At 47.0% G+C, this 22,663-nt stretch overlaps 1 protein-coding gene across 2 annotated transcripts in view; it reads right to left on the bottom strand.

Annotated features, from left to right (window-relative positions):
• The window catches only part of mindy4b (MINDY family member 4B), an 80,212-nt gene that overhangs the window by 44,393 nt on the left and 13,156 nt on the right, over positions 1 to 22,663 (bottom strand). The window contains exons 2-4 of one of the 2 annotated variants that reach the window (XM_038817205.1): positions 16,631 to 16,743; positions 11,686 to 11,713; positions 2,983 to 3,162 (exon numbers count right to left, since the gene is read on the bottom strand). In XM_038817205.1, coding sequence (XP_038673133.1) covers positions 2,983 to 3,162; positions 11,686 to 11,713; positions 16,631 to 16,743 — 321 coding nt within the window. Of the gene's footprint in view, positions 1 to 2,982; positions 3,163 to 3,570; positions 3,791 to 11,685; positions 11,714 to 16,630; positions 16,744 to 22,663 lie in introns of those variants that run through there. The other variant, XM_038817206.1, reaches the window with a different exon arrangement.

Here is a 22,663-nt window from a genome sequence, read left to right on the forward strand (position 1 = left end):
TCACCCTTTCTGACATGCTAATACCATCATTAATTAACAGAGCCACCCCTCCGCCTTTACCTGGCTTCCTGCCCATCCTAAATGTAATGTACCCTTAGATAATCAGATGTCAATCCAAGTCATCCTGCAACCATGTCACTGTATTGGCTATCAGATTGTACTTATTTATTTCTATTTGAGCTTTCAGTTCATTTGCTTTGCTTTGGATTAGACGCAAAGTTTTGTCCTTTTGTTTTTTCGAACATTTAGCCTTATCTGCTGATTTACTCTTAGTTTTGTACTCCCTGTACTCCCTGTCCCTTCCAGTCACGCTCTGTTTACCATTCCCCTCATTAATCATCGACAAGAAGAGGAAAGCTCTCTGCCTCTGGTAAAGCAGCATAACCAGCAAGGCAAAGAGGAGAGCTCAATCAGCCAAGGTGCAGGTACAGAGTTGGGGGATTTCCTGAAACACGTCCTCAACTATGATTATATCAGGTACAAAGAAGAAGTGGGAAAATCTCGAACCAATGGTGGTCTGAGAAAGCTAAGGAGCTGCACTGTTCGCCGACAAGCATGACACCTGGAGTATCTTCAGTTCCACCAAGGCCAAATGGGTCAAATATCCTACACCTCAAACTAGTGTGGAGTAAGGGTGGAACCCTCTTGAGATACAGAGAAAACATCAGCCTCCAATGAAGAGAATACTTCAAAGAACTCCTAAACTATGATACAATCATAGATGAGGACGTGTTTGAGGAAATCCCCCAACTCCCCATCAAAGATGATCTTGGATTCCCACCAAGTGTGGATGAAGTTGAAGCCGGCATTAACCACGTGAATAATGGAAAAGTCACAGGAGTGGAGGGGATCCCAATGGAGATTTTCAAACTTGGAGGAGAAGATTATCTCCATCAGCTGTTCCTGAACATCTGGGACAGAGAGGAAATTCCTACCGACCTCAGGGATGCCGTCATTGCCCCGATCTTCAAGAAAGGAGACCGAAGTGGGCCGAGGAATCTCCGTACTCTGCATCACCAGGAAGATCATTGTCCGAATCCTTGCTCGCTGCCTTCTTCCAGCCTCTGAAGAAATCATTCCGGAAAGTCAGTGTGGCTTCTGACCAAACTGTAGAACAGCGAGCCTGATTTTCACTGCTCGGCAACTTCAGGAGCAACATTAACCACTTTACTTGATCTTCATTGATCTGACCAAGGCTTTCGACTCAGTCTATTGGGAAATGCTATGGAAGACCCTGTCAAAGGCCGGCTGCCCAGAGAAATTCATCAACATTCTCCGATTCCCCCATGACAAGATGCTGGTGGCAGTCCTTACCGATGGAAATAAGACAGAAACATTTGAGGTCAAGACTGGAGTCAAGCAGGGATAATTTATCACCCCCACCCTTTTCTCCACCTTCATTCCACCATCCTTCACCTTGCCAAGAATAAGCTTCCCAGTGCACAACATCTACGGAATGGATGGAAAACATTTCAACCTCAACCATTTGAAATGCAACAAGAACATGACACTGACATCAATCGTGCACCTTCAGTGTGTGGGTGACATCGCCATCTCTACTCTCTCAGAAGAGAATCTCCAAGCCAAGCTTGACTCCTTGATGGAAGCATACCAAAGAATTGGTCTCAACCTCCACCTCAAGAAGATTTAAGTCCTTTAACAACCTGCCCCAGGGCAAGATCCGGTCTCTTCCTCCCTCAGTGGAGAAACCTTACAAATGTGGGACATTTTCCATATCTGGGGAGCCACCTCTCCACTCAGGCTGACATTGATGTGAAGATCCAACATCTTATCCAATCCGTGAGCACCTCCTTTAGATGTCAAGGACGAGAGTCTTTGATGACCGTGACATCCATACTGACACCAAGATCCTCATGTATACGGCAGTCGTCCTTCCAACTCTTCTATACAGATCAGAAACTTGGACTACATACAGATGCCACCTGGAGGCCCTGGCGAGGTACCATTAATGCTGTCGGAGACAGATTCTCTGCATCAGCTGGGAAGACAGTCGCACTAACATCAGCATCCTTCAAGGAACCAAGAGCAGCAGCATCGAGGCCATGATCATCCGAAACCAACTCCGCTGGGCCGGCCATGTGTTTAGGATGTCAGAGTCCTGATTGCCAAAGGAAATCTTCTTTTCCCAGTTCAAGGAACCACAGAACCATAGAATTCCTACAGGGTAGAAGGAGACAATTCAGCCCATGGAGTCTACACCGACCCTCCGAATGAGCACCCTACCGAGGTTCACTGCCCCACCTTATCCCCATAAACCCACCTAACCTGCACACCTATGGACACTGAGGGGTAATTTAGCACGGCCAATCCATGTCCATGGTCAATCCACCTAACCTGCAAGTCTTTGGACTCCTGAACAAGAGGACAACAAAGGAAATGCTTCAAAGACACCCTGAAGGTTTACCTCATGAAATGCAACATAGGATGTCAACGCCTGGAAGACCCATTGAATACACTCGAGGCTGAGGGTCAAGGGTTATGAGAGCTGCCTCATTCAGGAGACTATGCTCCACACCTAGCCCTGGGTGGTGAACATGGCAACCTGTTTGACTGTCCAAGGCTAAGAACAGAAATCTTCAGATTATTTTACCCCCTTCTTTTTCTCTGTGGCGCAGTTCCACACTGTGTTTGTCCTCTTGCTCACTCACCTACAAGCACGTCCAATTGTCATAACATTGTCATTGTTAAGAGATGGTCATTAAAATTACATTTTAGCTCCTTACGTAGGCTTTTCCTCGAGAAACGCAAGTCAGGGACAATTAACCAATGCTTAGGTTGACGTACTGTATTCTTAAAGGGAAACATGAATACAATGAGCTCTTGCTCCTCTTTTGTCTGGCAGCACTTATTGTCGGCTGTGATGTCTCACAGAGACAGAGATTGCATTTCATCATTCCTTTGTTAAAATGCGATACAGTTTCAGCACAGCTGAATAAAATTGGGCAGAATGGATAGGCTTACCACCGCTGTCTCCAGTGTGATGGGTAGACCGTCGAGGTTTGAAGGTAGCGCACATTCTTTTGGGACAGAGTAGGGAACATTGAGCGTGGAGAAATGGCTACGAGACTTGATGCTGCTAGACTGAGGTGTCACGACTCCATCTTCACTATCACCTTCAACCTTGCGGCTGTCCTGATACTTCTGTGTAAGAGGAGAATAAAAATGGAACTTATTCAGGTATATCTCGTTTAAGTCGTACTTTAAAAAACATAAATTTAGAGTGCCCAATTCACTTTTTCCAATTAAGGGGCAATTTAGTGTGGCCAATCCACCTACCCTGCACATCTTTGCATTGTGGGAGCGAAGCACACACAAACACGGGGAGAATGTGCAAACTCCACACGGATAGTGACCCAGAGTTGGGATCCAACCTGGGACCTCGGCGCCGTGAGGCAGCAGTGCTAACCACTGCGCCACCCTGCTGCCCTACTAAGTCACACTTGATAATAGCAGGTTTTACAGAACACAACCTAACGTGGGTTCCAACAGTGATTACAAGAGAAAGGAAATTAATTGTTAATAGTCGTACGAAATAAGAGTCGTACTTACACTCTGGCTCTTTGTAACTTCCTCCTGTAATAACTCAATGTAATTCTGTGTTGAAACACCTGCTGTTATTTTGGCTTGCAACGCACCATTACACAATTCCATGGAGCCAGGGTGAAAGGGGATCTCAGCTCGGGGAATGAAGGGCTCCAGCCTGATAGGTGAAACCTCAAACTGATGCTTTATTCTTTGACTCTCCCCTCGCACAGTGTTCCGTGTGAAGGTATCAGCCCCCAAGCTCAAAGTGTCGGAGCTGCAGCCACTCTCATCATCCATCATCTCCACTGGTGGGAAACCTTAGATCTGAATTTTTAATGACAGTCCACGGAGAGAAAAAGAATGCCGGATGTCGCAAGGCGTTTGCAATCCAAAATACCTTACATTTTGCTCAGCCTTCCAAAATCAGCAAGAAACTCATCAGCTCCTTTATCGCTGATACTTAACATTCAGAATGCTTTGTCTGTTCTCTTTCAAAGAGACTGTCCTGTCCTCTTTAATTGAAAAAAAACGTTCACATTATTTACTTTTGTCGTACGCTGCCCCCCCTCCCCTTGCCCCCCCCTCCCCTCGGCCCCCCCTCCCCTCACCCCCCCTCCCCTCGCCCCCCCCCCTCGCCCCCCCCCTCCCCTCGCCCCCCCTCTCCCCTTGCCCCCCCTCCCCTCGCCCCCCCCTCTCCCCTCGCCCCCCCTCGCCCCCCCCCCTCCCCTTGCCCCCCCTCCCCTTGCCCCCCTCTCCCCTCGCCCCCCCCTCCCCTCACCCCCCCTCCCCTCGCTCCCCCTCTCCCCTCGCCCCCCCCCCCCCCCCCCTCTCCCCCCCCCTCACCCCTCGCCCCCCCCAGCCCCCCGCCCAAATGGTCTCTGTCCCTCAGGAGCTTCATTTCGACCTACTTCACTTCACAATGTCTGCCAGTGCTAATTGCCTCCCAATTTAGAGGGAAAAGCCTCTAGCCCAGTTACTTACTAAATTGTTACAGAGGGCTACACTTCCTCGGGAGTGTTCCTCAGGCTTTGTGAAAGCATTCCAGCCTCTGAGGACAGAAGCGGACGTGTTTGAGCCCAGCGTTGCACAGAGCCAGCAAGTGGACACTCGAATAAAAGCAAAATGCCGGGGTTGCTGGAAACCGGAAATAGAAACAGAGATGCTGGGGAAACTCAGCAGGGTCTGGCAGCATGTGCGGAGATTAAACATGCGTTTACCAATCTCTCCTCGCTCACACCTACCCCAGACCTCCCACTTGGCCCCACCCACTCTTAAACTCTTATACCACCCATCACATTTCTCCCTCGCCTTAGCTCTGGAGAAGAGTCATACAGACTCATAACATTAACTCTGTTTCTCTCTCCACAGATGCTGCTAGGCCCGCTGAGCTTTTCCAGCGTTTTCAATCTTAATAGTGGGACTCGGACTCAGGTGTTTGGGTCCGGGTCCCGTCCCAGTGATGGACGGAATGCCGAAGTCTGAATACTGAGAACCCCGACAGGGATACTTGTGTCTGATGGGTGGGAAGGCCCTCCCGGGAAGGCCCTCCCCGCAACACCCCCCTCCCCCCGCCCCTGCTTCTCAACCCCTCTCCCCCACCCTCCTCTTTCACCACCCAAACATAAAGGGCAATTGAATACCCGTCGTTTATGCTCACCCAGGTGACAACGGCTGAGGTTGAAAACCGTGAGGCAGGTCACAGGAAACCAAATCTGATTCTTTTCCCTGGTGAGTGGCTCAGGAACCTGAAAGTTTGAGGTTAGGACCTGTGCCATGAACTAGGCCAGAACAAAATGCACGTGGTCCTTTGCAGAGTTACAGCACAGCGCACTGCACATAATGGTATGTGATTGTGCTAAGGTGTGTGGCAGGGCGGAAGATGGGACAGAATATAAAAGACGGAAAAGAATGATAAGGAGGGAAAAGCCAGAGTACAAGAGAAAGTTAGCGAAACATATAGAAACAGACAATAAATAAGAGTTTGTAGTATAGATATTTTAAAAAGGAAAGAGTTAATAAAGTGAGCGTGATCCCTGTGGAGAGCGAGTCTGCAGAATTACTAAGGAAAAATAAAGAGACAGCAGATGGCATTTTACATCGGTCTTCACAAATGTGTTTGTGTGTGCGAGGACGTGAGTGTGTTTGTGTGTCTGAGGAAGTGAGTGTGAGTGTGAGCAAGTGAATGTGATTGTGTGTGCGAGGAAGTGTGAGTTTGTGTGTGAGGCTATGAGTGTGTTTGTGCATGCAAGGATGTGAGTGTGGTTGTGTAAGGATGTGTGGTTAGTGTGCTTGTGTGATGAATGTATTTGTGTGTAAGTGTGTCTGTGTTTGTGGTGAGGATGTGAGTGTGACTGTGTTTGTGTGTGAGGGTGTGTGGTGAGTGTGTTTGTGTGTAAGGGTGTGTGGTGAGTGTGTTTGTGTGTGAGGATGTGTGGTGAGTGTGTTTGTGGTGAGGGTGTGTGGTGAGTGTGTTTGTGTGTGAGGATGTGTGGTGAGTGTGTTTGTGGTAAGGTGTGTGGTGAGTGTGTTTGTGTGTGAGGATGTGTGGTGAGTGTGTTTGTGGTAAGGTGTGTGGTGAGTGTGTTTGTGTGTGAGGGTGTGTGGTGAGTGTGTTTGTGTGTGAGGGTGTGTGGTGAGTGTGTTTGTGGTGAGGATGTGTGGTGAGTGTGTTTGTGGTGAGGGTGTGTGGTGAGTGTGTTTGTGGTGAGGGTGTGTGGTGAGTGTGTTTGTGGTGAGGATGTGTGGTGAGTGTGTTTGTGGTGAGGATGTGTGGTGAGTGTGTTTGTGGTGAGGGTGTGTGGTGAGTGTGTTTGTGGTGAGGGTGTGTGGTGAGTGTGTTTGTGTGTAAGGGTGTGTGGTGAGTGTGTTTGTGTGTGAGGATGTGTGGTGAGTGTGTTTGTGGTGAGGGTGTGTGGTGAGTGTGTTTGTGTGTAAGGGTGTGTGGTGAGTGTGTTTGTGGTGAGGGTGTGTGGTGAGTGTGTTTGTGGTGAGGGTGTGTGGTGAGTGTGTTTGTGGTGAGGGTGTGTGGTGAGTGTGTTTGTGGTGAGGGTGTGTGGTGAGTGTGTTTGTGTGTAAGGGTGTGTGGTGAGTGTGTTTGTGTAAGGGTGTGTGGTGAGTGTGTTTGTGGTGAGGGTGTGTTGTGAGTGTGTTTGTGTGTGAGGGTGTGTGGTGAGTGTATGAGGATGTAAATGTGTGTTTGTGTTTGTGTGTGAGGGTGTGTGGTGAGTGTATGAGGATGTAAATGTGTGTTTGTGTTTGTGTGTGAGGGTGTGTGGTGAGTGTATGAGGGTGTAAATGTGTGTTTGTGTTTGTGGTGAGGATGTGTGGTGAGTGTGTTTGTGGTGAGGATGTGTGGTGAGTGTGTTTGTGTGAGGATGTGTGGTGAGTGTGTTTGTGGTGAGGATGTGTGGTGAGTGTGTTTGTGGTGAGGATGTGTGGTGAGTGTGTTTGTGTGAGGATGTGTGGTGAGTGTGTTTGTGGTGAGGATGTGTGGTGAGTGTGTTTGTGTGTGAGGGTGTGTGGTGAGTGTATGAGGGTGTAAATGTGTGTTTGTGTTTGTGGTGAGGATGTGTGGTGAGTGTGTTTGTGTGAGGGTGTGTGGTGAGTGTATGAGGGTGTAAATGTGTGTTTGTGTTTGTGGTGAGGATGTGTGGTGAGTGTGTTTGTGGTGAGGATGTGTGGTGAGTGTGTTTGTGGTGAGGGTGTGTGGTGAGTGTGTTTGTGGTGAGGATGTGTGGTGAGTGTGTTTGTGGTGAGGATGTGTGGTGAGTGTGTTTGTGGTGAGGATGTGTGGTGAGTGTGTTTGTGGTGAGGGTGTGTTGTGAGTGTGTTTGTGTGTGAGGGTGTGTGGTGAGTGTATGAGGATGTAAATGTGTGTTTGTGTTTGTGTGTGAGGATGTGTCATAGTGTACCCAGAGTTCCCGGCGGTCAGCCATTCTCTGTAGTCGACCACCAGGCTAACAACTAGCTGATTAAAGCCACAGTTCGGATCCTAAATGTGCCTTGAGTCGAATTGATGGTACATCATGTGTGAGGGTGTGTGGTGAGTGTGTTTGTGGTGAGGGTGTGTGGTGAGTGTTTGTGTGAGGATGTGTGGTGAGTGTATGAGGATGTAAATGTGTGTTTGTGTTTGTGTGTGTGGATGTGTGGTGAGTGTGTTTGTGGTGAGTGTGTTTGTGTGTGAGGGTGTGTGGGGTGTGTGGTGAGTGTATGAGGATGTAAATGTGTGTTTGTGTGTGAGGGTGTGTGGTGAGTGTGTTTGTGGTGAGGGTGTGTGGTGAGTGTGTTTGTGGTGAGGGTGTGTGGTGAGTGTGTTTGTGGTGAGGGTGTGTGGTGAGTGTTCTTGTGGTGAGGGTGTGTGGTGAGTGTATGAGGATGTAAATGTGTGTTTGTGTGTGAGGGTGTGTGGTGAGTGTGTTTGTGTGTGAGGGTGTGTGGTGAGTGTGTTTGTGGTGAGGGTGTGTGGTGAGTGTGTTTGTGGTGAGGGTGTGTGGTGAGTGTGTTTGTGGTGAGGGTGTGTGGTGAGTGTGTTTGTGTGTGAGGGTGTGTGGTGAGTGTATGAGGATGTAAATGTGTGTTTGTGTTTGTGTGTGAGGATGTGTGGTGAGTGTGTTTGTGGTGAGTGTGTTTGCGTGTGAGGGTGTGTGGGGTGTGTGGTGAGTGTGTGAGGATGTAAATGTGTGTTTGTGTTTGTGTGTGAGGATGTGTGGTGAGTGTGTTTGTGGTGAGTGTGTTTGTGTGTGAGGATGTGTGGTGAGTGTGTTTGTGGTGAGTGTGGTGAGTGTGTTTGTGGTGAGTGTGTTTGTGGTGAGTGTGTTTGGGTGTGTGGGGTGTGCGGTGAGTGTGTGAGGATGTGAGTGTGAGTGTGTTTACGTGTGAGGGTGTGTGTGGTGAGTGTGTGAGGATGTGAGTGTGAGTGTGTTTACGCGTGAGGATGTGTGGTGAGTGTGCTTGTGTGGGTGAGTGTGAGACAGATATATGAGTGGGTATGTGTGAGGGAAAGAGATGTGTGTCAATATTAGAATCAGCTTCCCAGCATCATTCCTCCCATTAACAATAGCAAAGGGTGAGATTTATATATTTTAAATCAGATAACTTCGATATGACCAGATTAATAATAGTAATAATCTTAATTAGTGTCACAAGCAGGCTTACATTAACATTGCAATTAAATTACAGTGAAAATCCCCTAGTTGCCACACTCCGGCGCCTGTTCGGGTACACAGAGGGAGAATTCAGAATGTCCAATTCACCTAACCTTTCTGGATGTGTGGGAGGAAACCGGAGCACCCGGAGGAAACTCACGCAGACACTGGGAGAACGTACAGACTCAGCACTGACAGTGACCCAAGCCGGGAATCGAAACTGGAGCCCTGGAGCTGTGAAGCAACAGTGCTAACCACTATGCTACCATGCCGCCTTTATACACAAATATATGCATAGATTTTGCGCGAACAATCTTGTCTGCGTTTATTTGTGTTGGCACCTATTTTGCAGCAGAAAATCGGGCATCGACATTATGAGAATGATTGAAGTTCCCTATCCTCTTGGTAGGTTACTTGGGGTTCTGCAGCTCTGAAGGTTTGGGAAGTCTCCTTATTTAAGGAAGAATTTAAATGCATTGGAAGAAGTTCAGTGAAGATTTACTGGATGAACATCATTGATGACAGATTGTCTTCTGAGGAAAGGCTGGACAAGCTAGGCTTATAACTGCTGGAGTTTTGCAGAGTCAGAGGAGACTTGATTGAAACATATCAGACCCTGAGGGGTATTGACAGGGTGGATGTTTCCCCTTGTGGGAGAATCTAGAATCCGGGGTCACCATTTAAAGGTAAGGGGTCACAAGGTCAAATGGGAGGAAGAGTTGGGTGGGAAGGTGGAGGGGGGGATGTAGCATGAAGCCTTACGGAGGTAAGTGTCACGTTGTCCTGTGTAAGGCTCGCGTTCAAACAGTTGAAGTGATACATCAAGGGCATCACGGTGGTGCAGTGGTTAGCACTGCTTCCTCACGGCACCGAGGTCCCAGATTCGATCCCGGCTCTGGGTCACTGTCCATGTGGAGTTTGCACATTCTCCCCATGTCTGCGTGGGTTTCGCCCCCACAAACGAAAGATGGGCAGGGTAGGTGGAGTGGCCACACTAAAGTGCCCCTTAATTGGCAAAAATGAGTTGGAACTCTAAATTTATAGAAAAAAAGTGGTTCATCGGGCATACTTAACAAGGGCTAGGATGAGTCGGTTGTTTGAGGGGATAGAGTATAAGTGGGCAGTGCGGTACCATAGTGGTTAGCACAATTGCTTCACAGCTCCAGGGTCCCAAGTTCGAGACCCGGCTTGGGTCACTGCCTGTGCGGAGTCTGCACGTTCTCCCCATGTCTACGTGGGTTTCCTCCGGGTGCTCCGGTTTCCTCACACAGTCCAAAGATGTGCAGGTTAGGTGGATTGGCCATGATAAATTGCCCTTAGTGTCCAAAATTGCCCTTAGTGTTGGGTGGGGTTACTGGATTACGGGGATAGGGTGGAGGTGTTGCCCTTGGGTAGGGTGCTCTTTCCAAGAGCCGGTGCAGACCCGATGGGCCGAATGGCCTCCTTCTGCACTGTAAATTCTATGATTCTATGATAAGTGCGAGCGATGTGGGAGGGGCCCAGCGGAGAATGTGCATACGTTCTGGGCATTTCTTGAGCTGGCGAGCATCTGGGGTTCCTTCTTCAACATTATGTCGGCGATCTTACAAATGGAATTGGAGCCCGATCCCCTAGAGGCCATTTTTGGGGTGTCGGATCAGCCGGAGCTGGGGGCAGATGTCGCCTTTGCCTTGCTGTTTGCTCTCTGCGGGTTATATTGAAATGGAGGTCAGTTTCACCCCCCAGTGTCGCGGCGTGGCTGGGGGATCCCATGGAGTTTTTGTACCTTGAGAAAATTGAGAGGCTCGATTGGAAGGTTTTATATGAGGTGGCAGCCATTTGTCATGTATTTCAGGGAACTGGTCACGGGCAGATGTTGGGGGTGGGGTGAGGGGGAGGGGGGTTGAGGCATTTTTTCTTTTGGGGTGATTTTTTGATTTGTACATATATAAAAAAATGTTCAATAAAAATATTTTCAAAAAACTAAAATAAGGGGTCACCCACTTAAGACGAAGAAATGTTTTCTCTTGCTGAGGGTACTGAGTTTCTGGAACTCTCTCCCTCAAAAGGCAGTGGAAGCAAAGTCTTTGAATGTTTTCAAGCTGGATAGATTCTTGATATGAAAAGGAGGGAAAGGTTATCGGGGGTAGGCAGGAATGCGGAGTTGAGGTTATAATCAGATCCATCCATGCTCTTATTGAATGGTGCAGCAGGTTTGAGGGGCTGAGTGGCCTACTCCTAGTTTGTACGTTTATATGCTCATGATTCCTCAGATCGTAAGTTCTTCGTTTCCATACCATTGTGGGCAATTGCCACGTGAAGACTTCTGCACAGCAAGAGAATTAAGGGTCAAAATAAAAACAGGCTGGGGTGAGGTGAGAAGGAGCTGGGCTGGGCACCCAACATATTTCATGTGCCCCCCCCCTCCCATCCCCCCACCGCCCCTGCTAAAAACACATTTGCGATGGGCCATAAAATCCAGCCCCGTTATAGACAATGATCACAGCATCTCAGGCAGACGTGATCGCACTGGAAAGGACACCGAGGAAATTTAAGAGGATGTTCCCAGGAATGAGGAAAGATTAAATAGGAGGGGGTTCTTTCCTTTGGAATGGAGGGAGGCTGTTTGGAGTTTTATTTGATATTCATAGATTATAAGGGGCCAAGGCAGATTGGAGAGGAAAGACCTATTTCCCATGGCAGAGAGGTCAGTAAACTAAGGGGAATACATTTCAAGTAATTTGGGAGAAGGATCAGAGGGGTGTGGATGAAACATTTGTTCACCCACAGCGTGGTTGGGATCTGGAACTCTGCGCCTCAAGTCGTAGGAACAGAACCCCTCATCACATTTTTAAAATATTGCACATGTACTTGAGGCTGTGTACAATGAGCTGAAAAGTGGGATTAGGCAGGTGGGATCTTATTTAGACAACAAGGTCAGAATGAACCAAATTACCTCCTTCAGTGCTTTTTATCCATCTTTTATGTTTCAATTCAGATTACTTCAATCACTTACCTTGACCACAGTGTCCTTGAACTGTAATCTGCAAATCAAAATAAATATTACAATTTAGCAGGAAAGTGCAATATTTCTTCTCTGATTTCTCCCAAACTGTTGTCACCCGATTGGCAGCAGTAAGACAGCAGAATCAAAGCTCCTCTTTAATTTAAGAACATATTATCATTCGTCATTTGCGGTGCTGTTAGGTGAGTCAGGAATGTTGTTCGGCGGGAACTCCCGGCTTTTCCGCAAATTGGTGCATGGATCTTTTCCAACCGGCCATGGACCTTGGTTGAATATCCCAGTTGAAAGTCAGCGCTCGTGACAATGCCGTACTTCCCAAGTGCTGCATTGAAATATCGCTCAACTTTAGTGGGGCTTGAAAGTGCAGCCTTCTAACTCCGAACAATTTAGACGTGCACTTACAATCTCAAAGCTATGGGCCAAGTGCGGGAAAATAGGATTAGAACGGTTAGGTGGTTGTTTTTGACTGGCACAGACGCAATGGGCCTTTTCTGTGCTGTATAACTCTATGACTCCAATGGGAGCTACAAACTGAATCATGCCAAAGGATTTCTCACCACCTTGGGGAACATTTCAGAAACTCTTCAAGAAGTTTCTTAAAGAAAAATTCAGTCACAAGACGTGGGTGGCGTTGTCACGGCCAGTGTTTACTGCCCATCCATAAATGACCTTGAGAAAGTGGCGGTTTCAGAGGTTAGTTCAGAGTGAGCCGCAGTGCTGTGGATTAAGTCAGATGGGGTAAGGAGGACAAATTTCCAGATGGGTTTTTACATCAACCCAGTTAGCTTCATGGTCACCATTACTGACATTGGCTTTTTACTTCATGATTTATTTAATTAACTGAATTTTAATTCCTCAGCTACTCCAGGTCACTGGATTACCGCTCCAGTAACACAATCTCTCCACTAGTATACTCAGAAGTACTCAGAAGTACTTTTTTATTTTCATTTCATTTCAAGTGTGTGCATTTCATTTCAGCCACGAGACTCCATTGTGTTAATGCACTCACTCATGGGCACAGTCATGGCGATTGATGTAAAGATATTGTCACTGGAATACTTCAGTGGATGCAGGTATGAGGACGAGGAATATAAAACGTGGCACTACAGCATGGATTTTGCTGCACTGTACTGTTCCAGAAACATGGAAAATAGAAGCAAATTGAGCCGAGGAGGCTTACTGCTATATCCCTCACCTTGCAAATACTAATCTTCCCTCTCGCCTGAGTTCAGCCTGCGATGGCAGGAAACAGGGCCCAATAAACCCTCCCAATTTTTCTCTCCTGCTGGCATACCCAGTCCAGGCTCAACCAGCACAGGGATGAAAGATGCATTGATGCCCCAGATCTTCTCATTATGCCCAATTCTTGAGGCGGTCCCTGACTATCTAACAGCTGAATTTAACCTCTTAATATAGAACACAAGAAATTATAGAATCATAGAACTCACAGTGCAGAAGGAGGCCATTCGGCCAATCGAGTCTGCACCTGTTCTCGGAAAGAGCACCCATACCTCCACCCGATCCCAGTAACCCCACCTAACCTTTTTTTTTGGACACTAAGGGGCAATTTAGCATGGCCAATCCACCTAACCTGCTTTTCTTTGGACTGTGGGTGGAAACCGGGGCACCGGGGGGAAACACACACACAGACACAGGGAGAACGTGCAGACTCCGCACAGACAGTGACCCAAGCCGAGTATCGAACCTGGACCCTGGCGGTGTGAAGTCACAGTGCCAACCACTGTGCTACCGTGCTGCCCTGAAGAAATACCAAGGAACGTTGATGGCCTGCTCAATCTCTTGTCATAGAGCATCCACTCATCCCGGGGGGATCAGTCTAATAAACCTGGGTTGCTCTCCATATAAAACCAGGCTATCCTGCAGGAAATTAAAAAATGTACACAGCCAGTTGCCCTTCTTCCAGGCAGCAAAGGTCACTTTTGGGAGGTGCTGTTGAAGAAGCTTCTGCTAGAGCGGCCATGGTGGCTGCAGTCATTTCTGGAGCAGTCCTCGCCAGACGGGCAGTGAAGTCTGTGAATCAGACTGGCTTCCTGGTGGGGAGCCTATTCAAAAAACTCATGTATGCCCATGGAGTTAAAGCTTCATGGATTTCAGAGTTCCCAACATTAACCCTGGATAAAAGCAAATTACTGCGGATGCTGGAATCTGAAACAAAAGAGAAAATGCTGGAAAATCTCAGCATGTCTGGCAGCATCTGTAGGGAGAGAAAATTAACCCCCCCCCCCCCCCCCCCCCCCCCCAGTAAATATCAAGACAACGTAATAACTTTAAAAAAATTGTCACAAGTATGAAGTTACTGTGAAAAGCCACTAGTCACCACATTACAGTGCCTGTTCGGGTAAGCTGGTATAGGAATTGAACCCGTGCTGGCCTTGTTCTGCATCACAACCAGCTGTCTAGCCCACTGAGCTAAACCAGCCCTATAATTTATATCGCACCTTCAACACACCCCAAGATTCTTCACAGAATGTTATCTAACAAAATATCACATTGAGCCTCAGAAGGTAACATTAGGAAAGTGACTAAATGGTTGTTCAAAGATGTTGGTTTTAAAGGGGGTCTTAAAGAGGAGAGAGAGAGACGTTGGAGAGGTTTAGGGATGAAGTTCCAGCGCTTCAGGTCTGGACAGCTGAAGGCATGTGTACCAATGGTGGAGTGGAGGAAGTGGCGGCTAGCACACTCTCCCTGACTCAGGCAAAAGCAATTATTTCTAATTAGAGGAGTTTCTTAACCCCCAATCTAAGCAGTGGGAGGAGGAGGTTCTTTCCCACCAACCCAGGTCAATCATCTATGAATGAAGATGCAGTGAGGATGCAATCAGTGAGAAGAGCTCAGCGAGGAAGAGCTCAGCGGATGAAGAGCACATTGAGTAATAGCTCTGCGGATGAAGAGCTCACTGGACAAAGAGCTCAGTGAGTAACAGCTCAGAGGATGGCACGAACCAGATGGGCCAAATGGCCTCCTTCTGTGCTGTAACTTTTCTATGATTTAGAACATAGAACATAGAACAGTACAGAACAGAACAGGCCCTTCGGCCCTCAATGTTGTGCCAGGCCATGATCACCCCACTCAAACCCACGTATCCACCCTATACCCGTAACCCAACAACCCCCCCCTTAACCTTACTTTTATTAGGACACTACGGGCAATTTAGCATGGCCAATCCACCTAACCCGCACATCTTTGGACTGTGGGAGGAAACCGGAGCACCCGGAGGAAACCCACGCACACAGGGGGAGGACGTGCAGACTCCACACAGACAGTGACCCAGCCGGGAATCGAACCTGGGACCCTGGAGCTGTGAAGCATTTATGCTAACCACCATGCTACCCTGCTACCCGTTTGATGAGGATGCTGTATTAAATGTCCTCAAAAGAACACAAGGGGATAATCATTATGACCCTAATGTGGATAAAGACTAAAAAGGAGACTAGAGTTGAGAAAAAAATCATTTGCCAGATGACTAAGCCTTTTATTGTATCCTAAACAGAAGTTTAAGAGCAGTGCTGGATAGCCTCCAAGATATTGGAGCGATATTTGCCGAAAGGCTTTACAAAATATTAAGAGTTATTAAATTAGGGAATTGTCATCTTCCATTATCGATGATGACATTTCTTCAGTTGACTGAGGTGGCCGAAATCTTCCACAGTCAGCGTTCCCGCGACCTCTTTTAACACAGTAAACATTGCAAAACATTTCACGGAGGTGAAGCTACATCAGGCAGCAGTGGGGTAATTAGGGGAGGTGGCCAGAAAGCTGGTATGAAGACAAATCCTGAGGAGGCTTTTAAAATTGGGTGAGAAATGTGACCATGTCGGTTAGAAAGGGACTTCCAGGGAGTGGGTCTGAGACAACTGAAGGGTCTTTGAATGGGGTGAGGTGGGGTTGGGGGCATTCACAGAAAGTCAGAGGGCAGGCCGCAAAGTCACAGAAGAAATTTGGGTGAGGTATTTGAACGACTTGTAAATAAGGATGAAGATTTTGAAGAGTGTTGGGAATCTAATGGAAGGTGGCAAGAATGGGCAGATGGTATTTAACATAGAACAGGTCACAAACAATTACATTTTGGAAAATTAAGAAGGATAGAGCTTTGTGATTATAGATGGGGGATTTGATGAAGATCAAGTATGAAACGGGCAATAGTGAGGGTAGGAGATTCCCTAGTGAAGAGGGTTGGTGTTCAGTAAGAGAACAGGCAGGGAGATGGTCCAGGTAATGCATAGATTGGGGTTGAGCAGTGATTGGGGTTGAGTTTAACCATGTATCGGACCTTGGTCCGATACATGGTTAAACTCGAGTGAAGAACCACTTGAAGAGGAAGGAGCCAAGGGCAAAGGTGAGGACTGATGGCAGCAGCCAAATAGAATGTCTTTGGTCTTCCAAATGTTTACTTGGAGGAAATTTTTGTTCACCCATGACTGGATGTTCTGATAAAACAAGAGGTGGTTGGGGAACTGAAGACATGGAGGGTGAATTAGAGTTGAGCGTTAATATTTTACGTCGGAAAATTAACCCCCAAACTGTGAATGCTGTGGCTGAGTAGCAGAACGCAAATAAAAAAGAGGAAAACAATAAAATGGGAATACTTCAGAGTGATAGGTATTGTTATCATCCACATGAGACCTACGGGGTAGAAACAATTAGCCTCCTTGTGCTCCTCGTTGAGTATGAGCTCCCCCCGCTGCGAGGCAGGGAGCCCATGGTGCTCCAATAACCTGTAATAAAAAAAGTCAGCCAAGTTTGGAATTGACACCTCAGATCTGGCTGGGATCTGAAGAGTTTGCACATACAATGACTTCACAATAAAACTATTTTCTCTCATCCGCTCGCCTTGGACTCGCCTGTGGTCACTCAAGGTATTTTCCAGAAATTGGAGAAAATTGGTTGTGAAAGTGAAAATAAAAGGTTGCTTTACCCTTGTTGACTGAAGATATCTCTCCATTTGCCCAGGTCACTGATCTTGTTGGTGATCACATCTAAATCTTGCTCACTGAAGTGATGGTCATTATTTCCCAGCTCCTTGTCCATCTGTGAATTGCACATAGCGAGTCAAGCTTTGTTCTTAGTGAGACTGCTGCAGCTCCCAGGACTTGTCCTAGTGTCAGTCAGCGTGACTGCTTATTTAACGCAACGACACTATCACTGATCAGCTGAACTACGAACCTTAGACTGTCATCAAGATAGCCCTTGGATCCCAGTCCCACTCTCAGATTACTCTAAATAATTCACTACATGCCAGAACATTGCTCCTCTCCCCTTCAGTCACTTAATAAACAGCGAAGAGAAGGCCAGAGATTTTTTTTCATTCACAAAGAGGTATCTGGTCTCAAACGGATAAATAATTTATTGTGTTTGAGCAATGAGTCTTGTAAAAGAATGTTACAGTTACATGCTCATTGAATCTCCATGGTGATATATCTGATTGGGGAGTTTTTGGAAGATTTCTACAGCATGTTAACACACAGACAGGGGGAGAACGTGCAGACTCCGCACAGACAGTGACCCAGCGGGGAATCGAACCTGGGACCCTGGCGCTGTGAAGCCACAGTGCTATCCACTTGTGCTACCGTGCTGAAAGAGAGGAAGAGCACATACTATTTGGATGGAGGCAGGGTAGGTTCAGTGGGATGGAAAGCAAACAGAAAATTGCATTGCAAAAAGCGAAAATAATGGGTAAGGTAAAACAATGAATAAGGAGAAAATTTTCCTCTGTGGTTATATTCCTGGCAAAATTGAAAATGCATTTATTTATAGGAACATAGAAGGCAGGGACAGGGGTAAACCATTAGTCCCTTCAAGTCTGCCCCGTTATTCAACGAAGTCCTGGCTGCTCTGGATGTAATCTCAACTCCACTCACCCTTCCCTCAATCCTTCACCCCCCTTGTCTGTCAAACATCAGTCCAAAACTTTGCCTTGAATAAATTCAACTGCTCTCTGTCCTCCTCTTTGTCTTTAATCCTTAATCTTTGCGCCCGACCCCGATTTCCAGAATAAAAACAAGAGAATGCTGAAAATACTCAGCAGGACTGACAGCATTTGTGGAGTGAGAGACAGAGTTAACATTTTCAGTCCATTTGACCCAACGACAGAACCCTATTGTCTCTGGGTGCTCTTCTCACGGTTTTCCGGATGAGGGGAGCAACTCCTCTGCCCCTCTGCCAGTGACCGTGGCTGTGATGGCTGAGGGGGGGCCTAGTCATGTCGGCGACCACACCCTCCCAGAGCAGAGCCTGCTCAGCCGCTCAGGCCCTGTCAGAGGAGGACCACCTAGGTCATCCGGGCCAACAGGGCAACAGAGTCTGTGATCTGCCTCCAATACTGTTGTCAGTGACTAGTATGTGTGTGTGTGTGTGTGTGGAAGGGTGTTGGGGTGGGGTGTGGTGGTTACACCAAGACATAGCACTCACAAGTGTAAGTTTAAGGCACCATGAGCACAGGATGTATTTTCAAAAGTGACTCTCACTTATTTCACCAAATTTCATGGGCAACACAGTAGCGTAAGTGATTAGCACTGTGGCTTCACAGTGCCTCGGTCCCAGGTTCGATTCCCCGCTGGGTCACTGCCTGTGCGGAGTCTGCACGTTCTCCCCGTGTCTGCGTGGGTTTCCTCCGGGTGCTCCGGTTTCGTCCCACAGTCCAAAGACGCGCAGGTTAGGTGGATTGGCCGTGATAAATTGCCCTTAGTGACTAAAAACGTTTCGGAGGGGTTATTGGGTTACGGTGATAGGGTGGAAATGATGGCTTAAGTGGGTCGCTGCAAACTCGATGGGCCGAATGGCCTCCTTCTGCACTGTATACCCTAATGTTTTGTGTCTGTGCAACTCCGTGTCGCCAAGACGTTTAGAGCAACAAGAAAGAGTTTTAACAAGAGACTACTCTTCAAGTGAGAAGTCGGACCTGCCGCAACACTCACAAAGAACAAAGAACAAAGAACAAAGAACAAAGAGCAAAGAACAAAGAACAAAGAACAAAGAACAAAGAACAATGAACAAAGAACAAAGAACAAAGAAAAGTACAGCACAGGAACAGGCCCTTTGGCCCTCCACGCCTGTGTCGACCATGCTGCCTGTCTAAACTAAAATCTTCTGCACTTCCGGGGTCCATATCCCTCTATTCCCATCATATTCATCTATTTGTCAAGTTGCCCTTATCATCCCAGCTTCCACCACCTCCTCCGGCAGCAAGTTCGTGGCACCCACTACCCTCTGTGTAAGAAACGTGCCTCGTACTTCTCCTCTAAACCTTGCCCCTCGCACCTTAAACCTATCCTCCCTCGTAATTGACTGCTCTACCCTGGGAAAAAGCCTCTGACTATCCACTCTGTCCATGCCCTTCATCTATCAGGTCGCCCCTCAACCTCCGTCGTCCCAGTGAGAACAAACCAAGTTTATTCAACCTCTCCTCATAGCTAATGCTCTCCATACCAGGCAACATCCTGGTAAATCTCTTCTGCACCCTCTCTAAAGCCTCCACATCCTTCTGGCAGTGTGGCGACCAGAATTGAACCCTATACTCCAAGTGTGGCCAAACTAAGGTTCTATTCAGCTGCAACATGACTTGCCAATTTTTATACTCAATGCCTCGGCTAATGAAGGCAAGCAAGCCGTAAGCCTTCTTGACTACCTTTTCCACCTGTGTTGCCCCTTTCAGTGACCTGTGGACCTGTACACCTAGATCTCTCTGACTGTCAATACTATTGAGGGTTCTACCATTCACTGTATATTCCCTACCTGCATTAGACCTTCCAAAATGCATTACCTCACATTTGTCCGGATTAAACTCCATCTGCCATCTCTCTGCCCAAGTCTCCAAACAATCTAAATCCTGCTGTATCCTCTCACAGTCCTCATCGCTATCCGCAATTCCACCAACCTTTGTGTCGTCTGCAAACTTACTAATCAAACCGGTTACATTTTCCTCCAAATCATTTTTAAATTTTTTTATAAATTTAGATTACCCAATTATTTTTTCCAATTAAGGGGCAATTTAGCGTGGTCAATCCACCTATTCTGCACATTTTTGGGTTGTGGGGGCGAAACCCACGCAGACACGGGGAGAATGTGCAAATTCCACACAGACAGTAACCCAGAGCCAGGATCGAACCTGGGACCTCAGCGCTGTGAGGTGGTTGTGCTAACCACTAGGCCACCGTGCTGCCCTACCAGATCATTTATATATACTACGAACAGCAAAGGTCCCAGCACTGATCCCTGCGGAACACCACTAGTCACAGCCCTCAGAAAAGCACCCTTCCATTGCTACTCACTGCCTTCTATGACCTAGCCAGTTCTGTATCAATCTTGCCAGCTCACCCCTGATCCTGTGTGACTTCACCTTTTCTACCAGTCTGTCATGAGGGACCTTGTCAAAGGCCTTACTGAAGTCCATATAGACAACATCTACTGCCCTACCTGCATCAATCATTTTTGTGACCTCCTCAAAAAACTCTATCAAGTTAGTGAGACATGACCTCCCCTTCACAAAACCATGCTGCCTCTCACTAATATGTCCATATGTCCGGATTAAACTCCATCTGCCATCTCTCCGCCCAAGTCTCCAAACAATCTAAATCCTGCTGTATCCTCTGACAGTCCTCATCGCTATCCGCAATTCCACCAACCTTTGTGTCATCTGCAAACTTACTAATCAAACCGGTTACATTTTCAAACGGGAGTAGATCCTGTCTCGAAGAATTCTCTCCAGTAATTTCCCTACCACTGACATAAGGCTCACCAGTCTGTAGTTCCCTGGATTATCCTTGCTACCCTTCTTAAACAAAGGAACAACATTGGCTATTCTCCAGTCCTCCAGGACATCACCTGAAGACAGTGAGGATCCAAAGATTTTTGTCAAGGCCTCAGCAGTTTCCTCTCTAGCCTCCTTCAGTATTCTGGGGTAGATCCCATCAGGCCCTGGGGACTTATCTACCTTAATATTTTTCAAGACGCCCAACACCTTGTCTTTTTGGATCTAAAAGACGGGGCCTATTTCTTATGCGGTGCAAACCAATGACAAGAGAGTTTGGAGGAGACACATCAATCATACAATGTTTCAAACTGCTTCACAGAAGAATTATCAAACAAAATTTGATACTGAGTCCTATAAGAACAAAGAGAAGAAGAACAAAGAACAATGCAGCACAGGAACAGGCCTTTCGGCCCTTCAAGCCTGTACCGGTCATGATACTAACCTTTGCCAAAACCCTCAGCACTTCCTAGTGCCGTATCCCTCTATACTCATCCTATCCATGTGTTTGTCAAGATGCCTTTTGAACACCGTTAATGTATCTGCTTCCATAACCTCCCCAGGCAACGCGTTCCAGGCACTCACCACCCGCTGCGTAAAAAACCTGCCTCACACATCTCCTCTAAACTTTGCCCCATGGACCTCAAACCTATGCCCCCTGGTGACTGACCTGTCCACCCTGGGAAAGAGTGCCTGCCCATCCATTCTATCCATGCCCCTCATAATCTTGTAGACCTCTATCAGGTTACCCCTCAACCTCCATCTTTCTAATGAAAACAGTCCGAGTCTATTCAGCCTCTCCACATAGCTAACACCCTCCAGACCAGGCAACATCCTGGTAAACCTGCTCTGCACCCTCTCCAAAGCCTCCACATCCTTCTGGTAGTGTGACGACCAGAATTATGCACAATATTCCAAGTACAGCCTTACCAAGGTTCTACACAACTGTAGCATGACTTGCCAGATTTTTATACTCGATGCCCTGTCCAATGAAGGCAAGCATTCCGTATGCTTTCTTGACTACCTTGTCCACTTGTGTTGCCACCTTCAAAGATCTCTGGACCTGCACGCCCAGATCCCTCTCACTTTCTATATAAGAGCTATATAGGAGTTGTTCGGATAGGTAAGCGAAGGCTTGGTCAGAGAGGTAGGCCTTAAGGAGGATCAATGACTCCTTGTGATAGCAGCTTCCATGTTCTATCTAGTCTCTGTGTAAAGTGGTTCATCTTGGGCAGCACGGTGACTCAGTGGTTAGCACTGCTATCTCATGGTGCCGAGGTCGCAGGTTTGATCCCGGCTCTGGGTCACTCACCATGTGGAGTTTGCACATTCTCCCCTTGTTTGCGTGGGTGGGTTTTGCCCCCACAACCCAAAGATGTGCAGGGTAGGTGGATTGGCCATGCTAAGTTGCCCCTTAACCGGAAAAAATAAATTGGGTACTCTGAATTTTAAAAAAAAGTGGTTAATCTTGAATTTTTAATTGTATTTATTTGTGCGTATCTCATACTAATGACCCTAATTTTCGATTTTCTCATAACCAGAGGTAATTTCTCTGACCTTATCTTTTGGAAACCTGTCAGTATTTGAAAAGCTCTGTCTTCTGTTTTTCAGAGATGTTGACATTAATGTGGATGTTAAAGATCCCCTGATATTATTCAAGGAAGCGCGCTCCTGTATTTCAAGCAACTTTCCTCCTTGACAAACACCACAAACAAAATGCATTAGCGGCCCATTCCTGTTTGTTAGACACTGCTAGGTAAGAATTAGCTGCAAAGTTCATCTGGCATCACAGTAACTCTCTGCGATCTAATGTGACAGCATACCATGTGAGCATCAGTTATTATAAGACTACTTGATGGTTTGGGAAAATGATTATTCCGAGACAGGTGATACTTTCTCAATTAGTGTTGCCTCAACAAATTCGCAGAGCATCAAGTCATTATGAAACTAACCAACATCTGGAGCACACATAGAGCCATTAAACAATTAAAATCTTCCGCAAGGAAAAGTCGGTGATTAATTTAGTGACTGGCTGGTGTTGACTTGTTGACTTGCGTAAACACAAGCTGTCTTTCCCATCTGCAAAACCTTAACACCTAGTTTTTCAAACTTGTTGGCAAATTTACCACACCATCGTGAAGAAATCACAATCAAATCTCTTTCGATCACTGCAGAGTACCATTTAAATGATTGTGTTACGAA

Source organism: Scyliorhinus canicula, chromosome 13 (assembly GCF_902713615.1).
Source record: "Scyliorhinus canicula chromosome 13, sScyCan1.1, whole genome shotgun sequence".
NCBI classification, from domain to species: Eukaryota; Metazoa; Chordata; class Chondrichthyes; order Carcharhiniformes; family Scyliorhinidae; genus Scyliorhinus; species Scyliorhinus canicula.